This window comes from Ochotona princeps, chromosome 18 (assembly GCF_030435755.1).
Source record: "Ochotona princeps isolate mOchPri1 chromosome 18, mOchPri1.hap1, whole genome shotgun sequence".
NCBI classification, from domain to species: domain Eukaryota; kingdom Metazoa; phylum Chordata; class Mammalia; order Lagomorpha; family Ochotonidae; genus Ochotona; species Ochotona princeps.
In genome coordinates, this window is record NC_080849.1 from 48,217,525 (window position 1) to 48,237,559 (window position 20,035).

The following is a 20,035-nucleotide window of genomic DNA, read 5'->3' on the forward strand; positions in this document are numbered from 1 at the left end:
ATTAAAGTATTTGTGCTTCAGAGGATACCTTTCAAGAAAGTTATAAGACAACCCAATGAATTGGGGACAGATTTTTTTTCATATATCTGATAGGAATGATATCTTGAGTATTTCTCTAAGTCTTACAAATCACTGCTACCAAGAAATATCACCAAGCAGAGAGGACAAAGGATTTGAATAGACATTTTTGGTTTTTTAAGGTTTATTTTTATTGGAAACTCAGATATACTGATAGGAGGAGAGACAGAGAGGAAGATCTTCTGTTCATTGATTCATTCCCCAAGTGACCACAGCCAGAGCTGCACCAATCCAAAGCCAGGAGATCGGAGCCTCTTCCGGATCTCCCACACGGGTGCAGGGTTCCAAGGCTTTGGGCTGTCCTTGACTGCTTTCCCAGGGCACAAGCAGGGAGCTGGATGGGAAGCAGGGCTGCCGGGATTAGAACCAGTGCCCATATGGGATCCCGGCGTGTGCAAAGCGAGGACTTTAGCCACTACGCTATTGCGCCCGGCCCAAACGACTAAATTCTATTTGGCATTTTTCCAGTCACTAACTACACGACTCCCGTAAGAAGGAGTAACTGGTTTGGGTGCTCTCTGGATCTGGGTAGAAGATCAGTTCCAAAGTTGCAAGACTTTTTTTGGGTATTAGAATTTTATGAGGGTTAGAAAGGGTCAAAACCCATTTCAAACCAATTTTTGACAGTTCTGAGAAATTCTGTGAAAGTCATTTTGCCTCCTCCTGTTTTATATAGTCTGAAATAAATACCCGAGAAATCTTTTGCTGCAGACTCATTTTTATTTCATACAACAGTTTTCTTGTAAAGTTCATCTATAGGATGAATTGCAGTGTGTTTGTTCCAGTGCACAGAAACAATTCACAATCCGATTTCTGAGTTGAGCAGAGGTGTTCCTTCTGTAGTGGTGAACAAGGAGCATAGGCAAAGACAGAAGCGATTCCAGTGGATAGTGGAAGCCAGGCTCATGGCACCCAAAGTGTGACTTTTTTTTAAAGCAAGAGATGATAGTCCTAGCCAGGAAAGGGCAAGGCTTTTCATGGAGACTAGGTAAATGCTGGAGAGAAGGAATGTTTCCTGAACTGATTGATGAGAAGAAAGGAACTGAGCCATTGGTTGTATTTATTCAGGATTAGTGCCTTTTTCAGTTGCACTGATGGACAAATATAGGCGCTTTGTGGGTAGCAGTCATGTTAGGTAAGAGGAGATATATTACGTGATTGTTACAGATGCTATGAGTCATATCCATGATAGCACGACTGACATATTTACATGCGAGTTTTGACCACATGGATTGTGGACATCTAAGTTTTTGTGTTTTTTGTTTGTTTTGCAACTAAGAAGGGAGTTTGATTGTGAACCAAGATTGCAAAGAAATTAAAGGGCATTTTTAGGACAGATGGAATAGTTCCTGTCTCTGTGCTTAGGGTGAGCATAGATAGTGATTTTGGAAAGATAGCTTTGCCTGACAGGTGTGGAATTGGTTTGATAGTTGCAGCTTACTAATGAGGACACTTTCCGTTTGGGTCAGATGCAGAGGACTGTAATTAGAAGTCCTTTGATTGTTACTGTCACCACAGGAAGATCTCCTGGCCAGTGACACGAGGGACAGATGAAATTAGGAGATGCTAGAATTGGAAGCTTTGTGAAAATGCAATTTAAGTACTTTCGAGATAAATATTGAAGTTTGGTAAGTATTAATATCCAGAAAAAGAATCTACACGCTTCTGTCAACATATGTACTTCATAGCATTTTCACTTCTGTAGGCCTGTTTTATCCTGAGTTTTGCAATTGTTCATCAACAGTGTGTTCCCTAAGGACTTTAAGTAGGTGCTGCCTGGGCCAGCCAGTAAGCATAGCCGTTGCTCAGGTCACTTCCACATTTTGTGCAGCACACACATACACCTGCAGATGTACACATTTGCCGGAGGAGTCATGGAGGCTGGTCAAAGTCATCCATATGGGTGGCAGGGGCCTATCCACGTAGGCTGTCCTCCACTGCCTTTGCAGGAATGGAAGTGGAGCAACTGGGACTTAAATCAATGTTCCGACATGGACTGCTGACATTGTAGGTGGCAGCTTTCCTCACTGTGCCCAATGCCAGCATCAGTCATTGGTAAAATTCTAAAGCACTGTACTAGGATGCAATATAATTAAAAGATAAGTTTATTTGGGTGTAGAAAAAAATTGAAATCCATGTGTAAATTTTTTATTATATAAATCTTATGTAACTAGTTGGAGATTCCTATGAATGCTTAAGAATGTAACCTCTGGGCAGTAGGAATTCTAATGTCAACCTCATAAAATGATGTCAGGTTGTCTGCCAAAGTGGTTGTATCGATTCATCCTCTCATTTATGATGCCATGTGCCACCCTTCATACTGCTCTACCGCTTCCTACCAGCAGGCAGCTTTGTCGGACTTTATTTTTGCCGATCTTTTGGATACAAAATGGAACCTCGCTGTGACCCTAATGGGTGTGCAATTCCCAGATTAATGCTAAAATTTAACAGATTTTTATATGGCCTGTTTGTTTTCCTCCTCTTATTGTTCAATATAATTCAGTACAGCGTACTTCAATATACAATATGCAAATCTGGTTAAGCTGTCAAACTTTTCATTGATAATTGACACTCTTGTGTCTTATTTTAGAAATACTTTCCTTGCCCTCATATCAGACAAATAAACTCCTATATTTTATATTAAGCTGTTCTTAATTTGGATTTTCAAAGTTAGGCTTTTAATTTGGTAGGAGTTGATTTTGGTCAATTGCATCAACTTCGAAGATTTTGAAATTCTAATTGGTTTTTAAAAATATTTATTTATTATTATTTTTTGAAAAACAGATTTAATGGAGGGAAAAGGAGAGAGAGCTCTTCTATTCACCGATTGATTCCCTGAATGTCTGTGATGGTGTGGGGTAGGTCAGAGAACACAGATAGGAACCTGTAATTCTGTCCAGATATTCCATGCGGATGGCAGGACCCAAGTCCTTGGGCTGTCATCTGCTTTCCCAGGCAGCTAGCAGGAAGCTGGCTTGGAAACTCGGCACTTGGGAATTAAACTTGTACTCTGATATAGAATGCATGTGTTGAAAATCAGTGTCTTAGAGTGCTGTGCCACTACACCAGCATCTCCAATTATGTTCTGCTTGACATCATGCTAAATACATTGATTGCCTTGGGGAGAACTAATCCCTTTATAATATTGAATATTCCCATTCGTTAACATGGTATAATTCTCCAATTTTTTTGATCCTCTTTAATGTCTTGCAATAAAGGTTTGCATTTTAATCTATTATTGGTCTCTTAAAAAGACTTGTTCCCAACTACCTCCACAAAAGTATTGACTAGAAAAGTGATAGTGTGCATCTTATATGGTATCCTAACATGTTGATAGAAACAGCAATATTAGCTAATCAAGATTGTAAAATAATGTATTAGAAGTTGTTCTTCTAATTGATATTTTCAGAATTAATCATTTTTATTTATTGAAATGATCCTGTAATTTCCTTTAATTTCTTAATAATGTGAATGGCATTTATTTAATAAATGTTAAATTTTAGGTAGTGATCTCACTTGTTCATACAGTTATGGCTGGAGTTGAATATTGTGTCTAGAATTTTTTCATGTATGTTTTCATGTGAAGGGTATTGATAACATACATATCCTCTTTTGCTTCTGCTTTTAAGATACAATTGGCTTATTTATTCATACAAATTTAGGATTTTTGCATCATCTTCATGAATTGATACTTTTACTGTTATGTAATGACTTCCTGTGTTCCTTAATTCCAACTCCTCAGAATTTCTTTGGGTTAATATTTACCAATTATCTATTTTGTATTTGTTTACTTTCAACTTTCTCCACCCAACTGGCTTAGGTCTATTGATTATAAACAGAATATTGCAAGATATTGATGTCTACATTCAATGTAATTTTTTGAGTTTTTAATTGGCCACAAGCCATTTAAAAACATATATTTGTGCCAATATATTTGGACTAATTTCTACCATCTTTCTATTTGCTTTCTAGATCTACCGTTTTAGGCATCCCATCTTTCTTGCTCATTTTATTTGTCTACTCCCATAACTTACTAACTTTACATCAAAGTTACCTTTGTAGTTATTTTTATTGTTCCTAAAGGTGTCACCCAACTGCTAGCACTTATCATGCAAAGTGTGCCAAACATACTTAACATAATCTATATTTTATATCTTACATTTCCCATCACAGCGTTGTGATAGTTTTACAAGATTCCAACTCAAAGCATTGTCCTCCCTACATAAACAATCTTGTTTTGACAGTAGTTTGATCCTGCAATGTTTTTTAAAAACCTCCCAAATTAGATATTAATATTACTGTTACTACTATTGGGAGATTTATGCATTTATTAAGAGAGGGGCAGACAGATCTTCCACGCATTGGTTCATTCTTCGGGTAGCTCTAATGGTTGAGGCTGGACCCGTTCAATCAGGAGCTTCCTCTGGATCTCCTATGTGAGTAGCAGGGACCCAAACACTTGGACTATCCTTCCCTGTTTTACCCACGTCATCAGCAGAGAGCTGGATCAGAAGTGGAACAGCCATGACACAAACCAGCATGCATTTGGGACATTGGCATGGTAGGCTGTGACTTTACACGCTATGACCATGCTGGCCCTCAATTATTATTTTCCAAACAAAAGTTTACATATTCCTTTGTTCATCATTTTTCCCAACATCTGTGTCCTTGAACTACCTTTCTCTTTTCTTGAAGTTGATCCTTTATTATAAGTTCATTCGTAGTAAACCCACTCAATTTTGATTCTTTGAAATCAGCTATATTTCTTCTCACTCCTAGAAAGACACTACCATTTGTCATTCTGAGCTGATGTTTTCCCTCAGCACTTCGGATATATTTTCATTTCTTTTTCTTGCATTCAGGTAATTTCCTGTGATTTGTTTTCTGGTCATGAATTCTCTGTTCAGTTATGTCCTGTGTTCATGTATAAAAGTATTTCTTTCATTTTAAAGTGTCTTCATTTTCATAGTTGCCTATTACAATTCACCTTTGCATGGACATTTAAAAATTTGATATCATTGATTAAATTTTATACTCAGTGCCAGGTGATTTAGGTAATCTAAATCCCAAGCTTTGTTATTTTGGCTGATTCTCACTTACTGTGGCTTTTTTTCTGGTTTCAAGTGATCTATACTGGTGAACTTATTGGGTTGTGGAATAGGGGGCCTCATTGAAGGTAGCTGTTGCTAGTAAATATTTCGTCATAGATTTGTGTTTGTGTTTGTTGGAGTCAGTATTGACCATGGATGCTCTAACTACTGTGAATGTGGGTAATGTGGGATTATTCTAGGGCCATTAGGCATCTCTGCCCACCTTACTCCTGGCCAAAGTCTTACAGAGGTTACAGTGCTGTAAGGTCAACTAAATTTTCAACTTATACCTCCCTTTGGGCAAGGGGCACTGTCCAAGGTGTCACCAAAAGCATACTACATCCTTGTGATAAAAAGAGAAGGCCTCATCCTGGATCTAGTTGTTTAGAAATGAAAGAATCCTTCAGGATAAATGATATCATTTCAACATTTTGAGAAACCTTGATAATTACCTTAGAGATCAATTATTCATCAACTTATTGAGACTCTGACTATGTTGTTTTGCTGTCATACAAACACATATGATATGATATAGATTATTGATTTATTCATGATATGATATGATATTTATTATTCATTTATAAAGATAGATACATTTCTATCTGTAGAATTATGTCAAATAAATTTGGTCCCACTTGACTTTGCTTATTTATGTTTGACTAGAACCAGTGCTGCTTACTTAGGATCTGCATGAACTCATAGCATTAAAATGTAGTCTCTCTCGAGTAAATGAAACGTTAACCCTTGTTATCCTTTTAGAGAGCCATTTGACATTCTCTTGAAGTCCTGCACGTTCTTCAACAGTACCACTTTGTGTCTTCACCCAAGAGAAAAGGACACACATTGCTGGGCAGTTGTAGCACCATTTTTCATAGAGACAGAGTAGGCATAGCTGTGTGGTCCCCATAGGGAAGAGGATCAGTCAACCATGTTTTATTATAGTGGAATCCTCTGCACCAGTTAAAATTGTAACTAAACCTCTATGCTTCACCTGGGGTATGTTGGAGAAAATTTTGACTTGCAAAGACAGATAACATTTTTTTGTACATTTTAAAGCACACTTATATATGTTGTATATAACATATATCTTATATATCTTATAATTACACACAGAGAGACATAGATAGAAAGGTAAGAAATGTATAAAAATATGCCTGGAAATAACAAGTCATAACCTTTTGGTTAACACGCAGGGAAGCAGAAAGGAGTAATGTCTCTACTGTTTTCATTCTATTGAAGAGAAGTGCTGTGAAGCGAAACACAAAATGTTAGCATTTGATGTTAGTAGTCATTCAAGTGGCTGTTTTCTTTTTACTTTTCAGTGTGTATCAAAGGTATAATTTCAAATTTCAGAAACCTTAGATACCAATAAGAAAGAATACCTCGTGTTTAAAGGAAAAACATCTTTCAGCCACTGTGAGACTTGTCGCCTTGTTTTATACAATGATCAATTCAGGCAGAATAAAATATGACAAATATTTTTGAAAGCTGTAGCTAGTAAAGATTTCTCTCTTGTCCCAACTCTTGGAAACTTAAAATTTTAAGCATTTATCCTGAGGAGTTTGTGTGGGTATCTGAAGTGAAGCCCATGGTAACTAACCCAGGACCTAAGACATATTCTCTTGTTTTTTTAACCAATAACTAGGCAGACCCTTTGCGCATGCTCACCCTTTCCGACTAGATAACTCCACTGCAGAAGGCTCACACTAAGCTTTTGTTTAGAGTGTGTACATAGCCATGCCTGTTGCCACAGAGGGTCTGTGATTACTGTGACTGATGATTTTATTCTTTGAAGGTATCTTTCTTCTTTCCTGTAAAGTGTGAATTGGAATTCCAGCTTTCTTTTTTTTTAAGTATTTATTTGTTTTCATTTGAAATATCCATTTATACAGTGAAGGAGAGAAAGAGAAAAAGATATTTCATCTGCTGGTTCATTCCCCAAATGGCCAAAATGTCTGGAGCTGAGCCAACCCAAAGCTGGGAGCCAGGAGCTTCTTCTGGTAGACACATGGGTGCAGAGGCCCAAGGACTTGAGAATTCCTTTTCTGCTTTCCCAGGACAGAAGTAGGGAGCTGGATTGGAAATGAAGCAGCTGAGACTAGAACTAGCAACCATATGGGATGCTGACACTACAAGGGAGAAAATTAGCCTATTGAGCCAGGTTTCCAATGTGATGGGAAATTAAATGATCAGTATAACAGACATGTGACTAGCTCACAGTCTAGAAAAATTAAGTGAGAACATACTTTTAAAATTTAGGTCAAGCTATCATTTGAAGGATTTGAAAGACATTGTGATAATGTGTTCATCCTAAATCAAGAAATAAACTGTAATATGCTATGTTCCATGTAGGGTTTGACATTGCTATACTTTTACTAGTTTAATCTAAGACTGTTTCCTTCTCAAATCATTGTTTTTATTTTAATTCATCCCTTTTTTAAAGGGCAGGAACAGTTCTTTTATTTAGAATTGTGTGATAGATTTCAGAAAAGCCTTGTTTTCAATGGACCTTTCTTAAATCTAATCGTAAATAAATGTAAGAAGTATCTGTGTAATATCTGTGAAAACCAGTTCCATGGAAGAGACTATACAAATTCATGTATTCCAAAACGATTCTTGTATTTCTTGTAACAAGTTTTCACTCACTTGTTACATCAGAGACATATGCGGGTACTCAGAATATTCATCAACAATGACATTAAGATTTTACTAGTGCAACCAAAACTCAAAATCCACGCATTTGAGGTCTCTTCAAAAGCTAGTGAAAAATGTATATTATGAAAAAGAACAATACATGGATCTTAGAAAATTTTACGTTAAAATAAACTTGTTTTAATTCCATTTTCCCACAAGATTTTTCAAGTATCATCCTAGTTGCCTGCAAGGTTGCATAAATGGAAGATCAATGCAGTTTCAGAATTTTCAACTTGGTGGACAAAGACACTTTTTAAATTCTGCAGAACATTGATAGTTCAAACACTGTTGTTGTGTTGCTTGAAAACAGTGCCACCGAATTGCAGACATTTCTGCTTAGAATTTTCACCTGTTGGGGGATGGGGGTAATACACAGTAGCTAATCAGATCTTTGATCTGATTTCAGTGAATGGTAGAGTAAGTGAAGATGTGCCTTTGTTATTTTTCACCTGCTTTTCTGTGACTGATAAGGCAGAAATACAATAGCTGAAGGCACTGAAAGGGACCCATCATGCTATTCAGTTTGTTATTCCCTTTATTATAATAGACCTTTGTATGGTTCATGAAAAGGTAGAAGAGAGACCTGTTAGCAGTCGCATTGGTTGTAATCTGTGTTTTTGATTATCAATGACAGGATCCTAAAATTACACCCAAATATCTCTCACTGGTTCTGAAATTGAGTTTCTGAAAAAGCACTGTAGAAGTAATAGAAGGTAAAGTGCAGAGTTCCAGAGAAATGAGCTGTGAATTGAACCTGCAATGGAAATTGATCCTATCAGTCAGTTTCTGCCCTTATTTGGGGGGAAAAACAGGACTGAATGTAGGAGCCAGGAGCACTGATTAAACAGGATGCTAAAGTGCTGGAGGCTAGAACGGGGTTTGCTGGTCTCTCAGTTCAGAAGTGCAGCTGTCAGAATTCTGTGCCCGAAACCCAGCTCAACCTGGCAGAAAGAGAACACAGTGAAAAATGTTGCAGGCGCCAGCCAGGTAATCAAGACGAACTCCCTTACTAAGCGACAGCCAGTGTACTCCTTAGAGTGCATCTCCTATCAGTGATTCATGCCAGTGAGGCCTGTCATGCTACCTGTCCCAGGAAAGGGGCCAGAGGGTGGAAGTGTGAAGAGGGATGGCCTTGGAATGGATTCCTACCCTCAGCAGCATCTTGAGGATTATGAGAAAAGAGGCAGATATCCCATAACTAGTGATCCTATGGATATAATTTATTGCCCTGTCATCTTACTGGAAGAAATTTATGTGTGCACATAGAAAGGTAGTAATGGCATGCTAAGGCTTTTGATTGTTTGCTTTTGTTGTGGGGCAGTGTAATTAGTCCGCTGAAATCACACATTTGTAGTCACATTTGTGGTTATGAAGCTGCAGTGTGATAGATTTCTATAGTGACGCCTTTCAAAGTCTGTAGTGATCCTCAGTTGTAGCTCACTACAGTCAGTGTCCCTGGGGAATGCCTCTTCACAGTCAACAGACTCAAGTGGAAATACTTGCATAGAAACATGGGAAATAAAGGTATGATGAAACACTGACTTCAGATGGAACCACTATAAGTCTCTTGCTGAATCAGAACTCAATTTTACACAGTGCAAACAAGAAGCACAAAGAAACCCAGCATCGAGTGTTTTTCATGGGAAGAGTTCATGGGATTTGCACATTTCCTTAGTCATTGTGCTTGGCCTATCAACACCGTCTCTGAAGCAGCATGCTGTCACAGGTGCGTGGTTACGCACAGCATGCTCTGACATCTATTGGGTATACCTGCCTTGTACTATCCATTTCCCCAACTCCCAGAACTTTACTTTTAGATCCTGTAAACAGAAAATTACAGTTTCCTATCTTCAGTGGACCTGGTTGCCTACATCATGGCATTGATTCAAAATTCTCTTGTGTTTCGTACAAATGCAAGAATGTTTAAGGATCAATCTGATAATATTTTAGTAGACACAATGGAATTACTCATGTGTGCGAAGAATATAAAAAATGTGCTCATAACATTTACATCAGCCTAGAGTTGGGAGGCCTAGTACAGGCCTGTTTCTGATGAAGCATTGAATGTCTCATCTTGGGGTTTCATCCTGCCAGCACTCCATGCAGTCATCAAGGGTGAGGCAATGGTGTTGTTCGGCTGAAGAACCACCAGACACAAGCTGTTGAGGAATGTCTGCTTTATTATGCACACATTATAAGATTTAAAGGTTAATGAAGAGGAGGGAGGGCAGGAGTACATTTTCTGACAGTTCCCCCCCACCCATGAAAGACACTATAATATGGCTATAAAGCAAGTCTATTTCCCTTGATCTTCTGGTCATGTCAGAGATCATGTTCCATTTGTATTCCCCTAGACCTTCTAGTCATGTCGGAGGTCACGCTCCATGTGTAGGGCTGGAAGCTGTGCTTCACGTCATGGGCAGGTAAGCGGTGAGCCACACCCACCAGGTAGCAGGCGGGTGCCCAGATGTGATTGCCCACAGTCTCATATACTTTATTGAATGTAGGACACTGGTGATTTTCTTAGTGTCTGTGACCTGTGCTTGCTGCTCAGCATCAAAGCGAGAAATGAACCACATAGCACCTGCTTAGGAAAGATCCTGATTCCTCATTCCAAGTATGGTTTTACCTGAATGCATTTTGTTTTTACATCATTATTGTGTTTTTTAAAAATCCTCTGTCCAGTGTCATCAAGCCAGGGGCCACCTGAACTTTGTAAAAGCTATGTTATTATTAGGATAGTTTTTACTTCAGTTAATCTGAAACTTGAAGAAACAAGCCAGTGAGTACAAACCTCTTTTGGTTTGAAAGGTAGAGCCTCATATCGCCTTCCCCTGGTGTGTTAGTTAGTGCTCATGCAAATGTGGCTTTGGAAACTTGGTCCAAGAGGACTGTTCTGTGGAATATTGGAGACTTTTTAAAAATTATTTCTTTGTGGTGGTATCCCAAGAGGTACTGACGGAACAAGATGAACATTCATTTCAAGGAAACTTGGTCAGTGAACAGAGAGAGCCCTTTTAGGTATGGGGCCTAATTGAAGTGGTATGTTTTGCACTGAAGATGACCAAGGTGATGCAGAACATTTTTTCAATCTAAAAAATTATTTTATCTATCTATTTATCTGTCTATCTGGAAGGCATTATTGAGAGGGAGAAATAGAGAGAGAGAGATCTCGCTGCTGGCTCGTTCCCAGAGGGCCACAATCCCAGAAGACCAAAACAAGGAGCAAGAAGCCAGGAGCTTCTTTTGGTTTGTCCAAGGTGGTGGCAGGTACTAAGGTTATCGTGTGCCATTAGGGATACGGGTTGAAAGTGGAGCAGCTGGCACATATGAAGGGGTGCCCATACGCATGCCAGCATTGCAAGCGATTGTTTTAGCAGCTGTGTCACAAAAGCAGGTTTATTTATGCAACAGAAAATTTTTCATTGAAATTAAAATAGAGCAGCACTGCTTGTTTAATATCTGAAGCATGTAGTCATTTTACTAGTAAATAAAATTGATGGAAAGCTTGGGGAAGTACTGTAGAACGACCCATGAGGAAAGCTGTGAGTAAAAAGGGGCAAGGTGAGAGATGCATGCTAATCTGCTTGTGTAAAAGGGGTTTGGAACGTTTTTATAAATGTTCAACTGAAGAGGCATTATGTAAAATTAGACATCGCCTTTTAGATTGTAAAATGTCACTAATTTTGGGGAAAAAGCTACCCTGATATTTCTAAATAACACTTATGAGTCCCTAAAACTAGTAGTTTAAATATTAAAAAAAATTCATTTAGGAATAAAGGAACAGTCTGTGAGCATGCCGCTCAAGATTCCTTGAGGGAGTTTTTGTTGTGCCCCTCCTTGGTGCTCAGTGTTGTTGTGGGATAGGCAGCCCACCTGCTCAGCATGAGCCTGTTTTTCCTCTTTCCTCTATAATACTGTAGCAGTTTACTTCACAAGTTGCCATGCATTGGAGGGTGCAAGGAAAGAAGATTCTGTGTTATCTCAAGGTACAAAATGATGGAGAAAACAGACACAAGCGATTTATGCACAAATGGGCATCAAGACCCAGAGAAATTTACAGCACCCTAAACTACAGACAGGGTGTCTGGCACACAAAGATTGCAAGCCTTGGCCCAATTTCTTTGGAATTAGAAGGAAAAGGGAGAATTCTTTTAGCCCTTTGGTCTTTAGATGAAATACTTTGGATCTTTATTGGCTTTTGTCTTCTTTCGCTAGGCTTTAGATGGAGTTTTAGTGTTTTTAGTTTCTTGTTAGCTGGTTCTCTTTAATTTGGTAGACACTGCGGTTCAGTTGAGGTAACATCACATTACCTTCAAGATCTAAACTTGAAGGCCACAAACTATGACCCTGTCTGACTCATTCAGTCTGCCTTCATCACAGTTTTGTATCTGATGGAAAAAAAATACCAACAAGTTAACTCTCAGGAGTCTTCAGTTTGTGTGAAGCAAGTCATGCAACATAAAACTGTACAGTAAGAGGTAGCTATTAATCTCAAGTTTCCATGCTTCTTTTCACTTATTGTACCGTATACCACTTTAATTCCTATGTGGTGACCACACTTAAAAAAAATCAACATTATTGATGAAATGTGAACTGGGTGAAACAAAACAGAACTGTTCAGGTTATAATTTTTTTAGCCACCTAAATGATGTTCCTTGGGATAGTGCATAGTACATAATAAATGCTCAAATAATATTCTGTACTTAATGTTATGACTAAGTGATCACCTCATTGTCATTTCATAAATAAGATTTGCCTATTTTGTTTTACACTATTCAAAATGCTCATGTCCCTTACATGTTTTTTAGATTTTAATATAATTACAATTAAATTTTGGATTTAGAGAATACATGTTAGGAGTAGGCATTTGAAAAAGCTGTTCAAGTCACCTATTGGGATTTCTAGGTTTGAATTCCAGCCTTTCCTTTTCCCATCTGTCCTCCTGGTAAAGCACCTGCTGGGAGGCAGCAGGAGGTTGCTCAGGTACCAGGGTTCCTACCGTGCACGTGGGGGACCTGAAGTCAGTTCCAGGCTACTGGTTTCATCCTAGCCCAGCCCTGGCTCATGTAAGCATTGGAGGAGTGAACCAGTAGATGGAAGATACGTGTGTGTGTGTGGGGGGGGTGTGTGTATTTCTCTCAGTGTATGTGTGTGTCTGCCTTTCAAATTAAAAGAAAATATGCCTGTATTTATTTAATTGTGTGTATGTGTTAGTATTAAGATTGTTTTCTTGAATCAGAGATAAAGGGGGAGAAAAAGGCTGAGGTAATATAGCACGCAGTTACTCCTGATGAGAAGTTTGCATGTAAGAGTCTTTTGCTCCAACATTGTTTTGGATTCTTAATAATTTAAATACCTCATGATCCCTTATGGCTGCATCCAAACATCATACCCTTAATCCAACTAATGGGAAGGGAGAAGGATCAAACATGTTATGCCCCTTCCTTTCAAGAATACCTCCCAGAAGTTTTACCCCCAATGTCTAGTTAAGATTTGGGAATTTTTATTATTTCTGAGGAAGAGGAGACCAGATGTTGGGAGCCAGAAGGAGTATTTACAATAGTTGAGCTTCCTAGAGCTTTTGTAATTCTTTTCCGTTATGTTTTCTTTTCTAAATAGATCCCATGCGTGGTCCAAGAAAGCTAGAAGTTGTAGAGGTCAAATCTCGACAGATCACTATCCGCTGGGAGCCATTTGGTTATAACGTGACCCGTTGCCATAGTTACAATCTCACCGTCCACTACTGTTACCAAGTCGGAGGACAGGAACAAGTGCGAGAAGAAGTGAGCTGGGATCCAGATAACTCCCACCCACAGCACACTATCACCAACCTGTCACCATACACCAATGTCAGCGTCAAACTCATCCTCATGAACCCCGAGGGACGCAAGGAGAGTCAGGCACTCGTCGTGCAGACGGATGAAGACCGTGAGTACTTCTAAATGACCCACAACTTTTCAGGAAGCACTTGCCTTGTCGAAGTTGAGGGCTGAGTGGTACCATACTGGAAAAAGAGATATTTTGCTTGATGCCAACTTAGAACCCATACTCTGTAGCAGACCTAAGCTCTGATTAAACAAAATGAAGAGGAATTAAGATGTAGAAATGTGTTTTAATTCTTTGTCATATATTTAAATTTCTATACTGATAAATTTGTGTAGTTCCAAGCAACCCTTCATGGAAGTTTTATCATCATTTTGGACTGAAAAGTTGTTATTTAGGGTATCAGTCAATTTATGTGAAATGTTTATTTAGATATATTGAAGTGACATTATGAAATGGTTTTCACAGCTCAGCAATGACTTCAAGTTAGTGGTCCTTATCTGAACAGTGTTATAAGTTAATAAAGATTTAAAATAAACAAAAATTTAATAGACAAAGATTTATCAAATAAACCATGCATGTCACCAGCAACTCATTTTAAAAATGAAAAACAAATATGCAACGATAAACTGAAAAAGTAACTTAAAAAATTGTGACTCCTGTGACCCAGATGTAAATGTGCTTTTGCACTGAGTACACAGGGAGCCCTTATGGTGAGCATATTCATATAGCACTTCATAGAAAAGGTGTGTTTGACCAGAAATTCATTTTCCAGGCATGAAAATTAGTGACAAAGAACTTGGTAGGCTGTTAAATGAATAAGCTTCTGTAATCCTGTAAAAAGTAGATGTTTAACTTTTTGCTTCTTCTTGCCAATAATTATTGTTACTGGCAAAGCGCAGTGGGTTCATTCCTCAGGTTAGCATAGAAATAAAAACCTGGGAAACAGTGCATACATAACAGAATCTTTATTCAAAGCAAAGCAATAAGACAGCACTACCCTACAAAGAAGTAGGGAAGTAGTGTCCAACTTGACACTGGCTGTAGGGGAACTGGCCTGGGCTTTTTAAGACATTTTTTTTCTCTTCTTATAATCATGACATAAGGAGGGGCATAGAGGCACAGGGTGTCTGAGCTGATAAAAAGATATCTTGAATTAGGGTATTTAAGCCACTATCTTGTCCTGTTCTGGGAGCATGGCCCACACCCTCCCACTCCCTAGGTCTAGGCAGAGAGGCAAAAAGGAAACTCCCTTCTCCTTGGTTGTCTTGACAACCCCCAGGTGTTGCCTTACACAGCCAACCCATCTAGTACATGCAGCCAGTGAACTTGACATGGGGTTCAGGAAGTGGACAGTCCCTTTCCTCCAAGGCTGTGGGCCTCAATTATGTCATTTTGATCATCAACTGAATGTCATGAATTATTTATAATGATTTTTTACTGTTTTGTTTAAAGAACTAGTGAAGACTTACAGGGTATTTTTATTCTGTCAACATCATGCAGATTGTTATGGAAGAAAAACAGGTGCTCCCAGAGTAAGTGAGGGGCTTTCCCGGAGCCCTGCCTTTTTGGCCACCCTCAAACAGTTGTTTCATTACAGTTATTCTTCGCAGGAGTCAGGGGTTGTTCCAAACCTCTGGGTCAAGGCAGTGTTGGATGCTTTGTGTCTAAGCCTTTCAGCTCTCCCTCACTGCTGTTTTTAAAAGGAGAGGCTAGAGATGCCATCAGTTGTATCGTCAAGTCGTTGCTGGCCCTTCTGCCTTGTGTTTATTTGAGTTGGACCTAATGTCTGTTGTTTCTGCTTCCAGAGTATTCAATTTTTCATTTTTCCTCAACTGATGCTTTCTCTATCAGATCCTTATTAATTAATGACAAAATCCTCATACTGGTCTCTAACCTTTCTTTGGGATTCTGGCATTTTCTCAGTGTCCTCACTTTGCACTAACCTGATTTTGGAAATTGATTTCCGCCCTACTGTGCTCTCTGCAAGACCATGGCAGTGACTCTCTGCTGCTCTTTGTTCCTGAAGCCTGGACTCAGCTTTGACTGGATTTTGGCCTGTGCTCTTGCAATGTTGCTTTTCCTCCACTGCCCCTCCCGCAGCAGAGGTGTCAGTCACCCTGTGTTGGGGCGCCATCTCTGCATCCGGGACTCTCCCCACTGCCTGCCTCGTCTCCTCTGTCAGTGACTTTCCACCTGGCTGCTACTCATGTCTGCCTCCTGAACCCCAAGATTGTCCTCAGGCGGTAGATCATGAATCTGGCTCCAATCTGTGGGCCATAGCAGATACGTCTTTCTAAACTTATTTACTCTTGGTAAAATCCTTAATCCTTCAAGCCTCCATTTCCTCATCTGAAAACTGGAAACAGTTAACAATTGTCAGTAATGCAGGACTAAGAGAAGTTTCCATGGAAGGCTAGTTGTAGCCGCTAGAGAGGGACCTTTAATATATAACTGTGGTTGTTGCTGTTTTGTTGTTGTTATTATTGCAACGTTTCATCACACCGCATTATGTTCTTTTCTTGTAGCCTCATTAAATTGGGTGTTCTTTTTTCTTTTTACTGTAAACTACTTGAGAGAGAAACCATTGGCTTTTCTCCCATAGCAATATGCGTGGTATTGAGTGACAACACTGAGAATATACTTTGCCTATGAACGTAGTAACACACTGAAGAAAACTTAATTCATGTTTTAATCAACAGTAGTGTCTAAGTCAGTGAGGGAGACATCAGATGCAGTTGTTTCTAGAGATGAGCGCATATGTCTTCCGGAAGCATGAACCCACACAGCACTTTGGGATTTCAAATGGGGACCGGACATGAGTTAGCAATTCTGTTAAGTACACTCAAAACTTAAAGTTGGAATCACTCATTTTCTTTGTATAAATTATCTTGCTAGTCTCAGAAGTCACAACATGTAGGATAATATTTTGTTGTTTTTACTACTGTTAAGAGTATCACAAGATAATGTGACTAAATGACACGAATTTTGATATTATGGCTAACCATCCCAAATCTTGAACACCCAGAAACTAAAAAATAAGCCAAAACAAAACAAATATTACACTAAATTCATGTGAAGTACTATATTCTTTAAATTTAGTTAAGCTTCTGGTACTTTTTTTTGTCTGCTTTTTTTTTTTTTTTTTTAATAATCTTAGTTGACAAAGGGTCAAGGGCTACAGGAAAGTGGGTAAGACCATTGTTTCCACACTAATATCATTTTCCCCCCTGTATCTGGGGTCAGGGGAGAAACAAAGGGGAAAGCCGCACCCAGCCTCCCACCCATACCAGGTCCTCCGATGCAAGGCACACTCTGAGGGTCCTGCTCAAGCAGTTTTGATAGTTCAACAGTTCTGAATTGCTGCCAGTCTCGCCATTGCAAATGCTATGAAATCTATTCTGAATCTACTGGCTGACATTGTCTCTTCATGGTTGGGATCTGAGATCAGCAGTTCAGGTGGAGGCATCTCCAAAGAAACTTCGTCTGAGGTGATCCCAGACCTGATTCTTAAGTATGCTTTCCAGTACAGGGTCTGGCACAGTCCGTCACCCCAGTCAGCTTATGCACATGTTGGTCGTTTCAGTTGCTGGGTCAGTTCTGTTTCTACCCCTGTCTTCCACGCGAACCAATGGGTGTTGTAGTCCAGCCCGATCCTGTCCACTTCATACTCAACCCTCACGCAAACCAGTGGGTGCTGCAGCCTAGTTGGGGCGACTCCCCATTACCCCCATCAGGCCTGCCCCCTACCCTGGTTCCCATGCTTGCCAGTATGTACTGGAGACTTATTCAGTCTCTCCCACATCCCATTTAGCTCTCGTACATGTCAATAGGCATTGAAGCATAGTTCAACCCAACCTGCCCTATTATCCAGCCCACACACATACTGGAGAGTGACTTTCTGTCTAGCCACCCCTGCCCCTGTCCTGGTTTTCATGTTCTCCAGTGAAAGTGTTAACCCATGAGGGAGGTGCCCATTATCTCCCTACTAGGTCACTCCAACTTCCAGATTGTGCTCTCTCCAGGTGGTTCTGGAGTTCAATTTGACAGATTAAGCTCCCAGTGCCAGCCTGTGCCAGCTGATGCTGTGGCAAAGCCCAACCAACCCTTATCCACTCTAATTTTTGCTTGCACCAGTCGGAACAGTCAGCCCAACCTGGCCCTTCACTGATCTAGCTCACCTGAGGCCCACAGGTGTTGTAGCCCTGCCTGGTCTGGTCTGCCCTCATCCCAATTCACGCTTTCCAGTGTGAGTGATTGTCCAGCAGGGGAGTCCACATTCCCCCTGCCAGCTCTGCCCCTCCCCACCTGGTTCTCACGTGTGCTGTTCTGGCACTGCAACCACATCTGGTATGGCTCACCCCAACTTGGCATTCTGTAATGTGCGCTGGTTTGTGTTGTGACCGAACCCAGCCCGACCCACACTCTATTCTGGTGCTTGGCTTCACCAACGGGTGATGTGAACGGGTTCAACCTGGTCTGCCCCCTACCTATGCCAAATGTATGCCAGTGGGTATCTTCCTCTGGCCTGGTCTGGGTTGCTCCATATCGTGGTTTTTGCGCTTACCTGTAGGGACTGTGTCCCAACAGAGGAGTTTCCCAAGCTCCTCCATCAGAACCTCTCCCTATGCCAGATCTTGTGCATACTGGTGGTTCCATGGATCAGCCCTCATTGCTGGCCTTCAATCCATTCCAGTTCTTGTTGTTGGATGTTTCAGCCCAGCCAAGGCTTATCCATACCCAGACACTGCTCACACATGGCTCAGTAGGAACAGAGACCCAGCCTAGTCTGTCCTACAACTACCCAGATGGTGCTGACATCTAGCCTGGCTTGGTGCGCTCAGCTCCAGTTCACACTTGTGCCAAGGGAGATTGCAACCATATTCAGACCAGAACACAGGCCCTCATCCCTAGCTTTAGTGTGGACTGTTGTGTGGCAGTCAGTGATGCTCTATGCTAACAGCCCATCTCAGGATTGCTATTTGGGCTGGTGAATCAGTCTGGCCCAAATAGATCTTAGGGACACCCCTCCAAACCATCAGGTCTCAGTCCCCACACTTGCCCGAAAGTTTCATGACCCTGTTGCTGGGAATCACCCAGAATTCGTCTCTCATTTACACTAAAACTGGCCTTATTCTTGGGTGTCCCTGTGCAGCAATTACATATCCTAAAAACCCAAGAGTTCGCCGCCCAAAAGCCAAGGACTCGGGCCCTGCCTTTCGGCAGTGGCTTTTGCCTAAGTCCCCAGCTTTGAGTCTGTCCTGGCAGGGGCACCCCCCACAGCCGCCACAGTGTAGGGAGCTGCCTTTGCCCCCAACCCCAAGGTTTGAACCAGCTTCTGGTACTTTTTTAAAAAATGTGTCTGTCCCTGACCTTAATAATGACCTTATACAACCTCACGAAAGTTTTCCCATCATCTACAGAATGATTTCAATTATGAGGTCTCCTCCATTATATTTTAATGTTTATTTTGTAAATATGATTTCATTTTACTTCTTCTTACACGAATTGAATGCAGAGGTTTGTTGTTTCCTTGGTTTTCAATTTTTTTTGCAACTGCACCTATATGATTAAATATTTTATAGTAAGAAATTGTGTGACAGAATGGCAGAGCCAGGCCTCATGTGATGAAATATGACAACAACATGATACGCCATTTCACAGTCAACAGGAAGAGACTTCACAGAGCTTATTGAGCCATGACCTGTTTCATTTCAACTTCCAAAGAGCATGAATGTTTTGATATCAAAGCCTGGAATTCAACTTTCTTTGGGATTCACTTGTGTCATTACTATTTTTTTCCCTTGGAAAGTCGGATACTCAGAGAAGAGGAAAGAGAGAAGGGGATCTGTCTGTTGATTCAGTCCCTAAGCGGCCACAATGGCCAGAGCTGAGCTAATCTGAAGCCAGGAGCCGGGAGCTTCTTCCGGGACTCCCATGCAGGTGCAGAGTCCCAAGGCCTTGGGCCATCCTTGACTACCTTCCCAGACACAAACGGGTAGCTTAATGGCAAACGGGGCTGCCTGGATTAGAACCAGCGCCCACATGGGATCCCGGCACATGCAAGGCAAAAACTTTAGCCACTAGGTTATTGTGCTGGGCCTGTGTCATTACTTCTTCAGTACTTTGTTTTTCTTTGCTTAAATGTAGTCTCATGTGGATTTCTGCAAGCTAGGACCAACAATTATTTTCACATTTTTGTGCTATTTAGCATTTGGGCTCCAGAAAGCAAATTAACCCAACTTTCTTATTTTAGAGAAGGGTCAGCTAAGCCCAAAGAATTGCAAGTATTTTGCTCAAATTGTGGTTAAATTATTGGAGAGTCATGTGTCATAAGCCAGGCCTCC

General features: G+C 40.4%; 1 protein-coding gene across 4 annotated transcripts in view; it reads left to right on the top strand.

Moving 5' to 3' along the window:
* The window catches only part of PTPRM (protein tyrosine phosphatase receptor type M), a 787,515-nt gene that overhangs the window by 451,743 nt on the left and 315,737 nt on the right, over nucleotides 1–20,035 (top strand). For all 4 annotated transcript variants that reach the window (XM_058676819.1, XM_058676821.1, XM_058676820.1 and 1 more), the window contains exon 8: nucleotides 13,485–13,793. In XM_058676819.1, coding sequence (XP_058532802.1) covers nucleotides 13,485–13,793 — 309 coding nt within the window. The remainder of the gene's footprint in view (nucleotides 1–13,484; nucleotides 13,794–20,035) is intronic.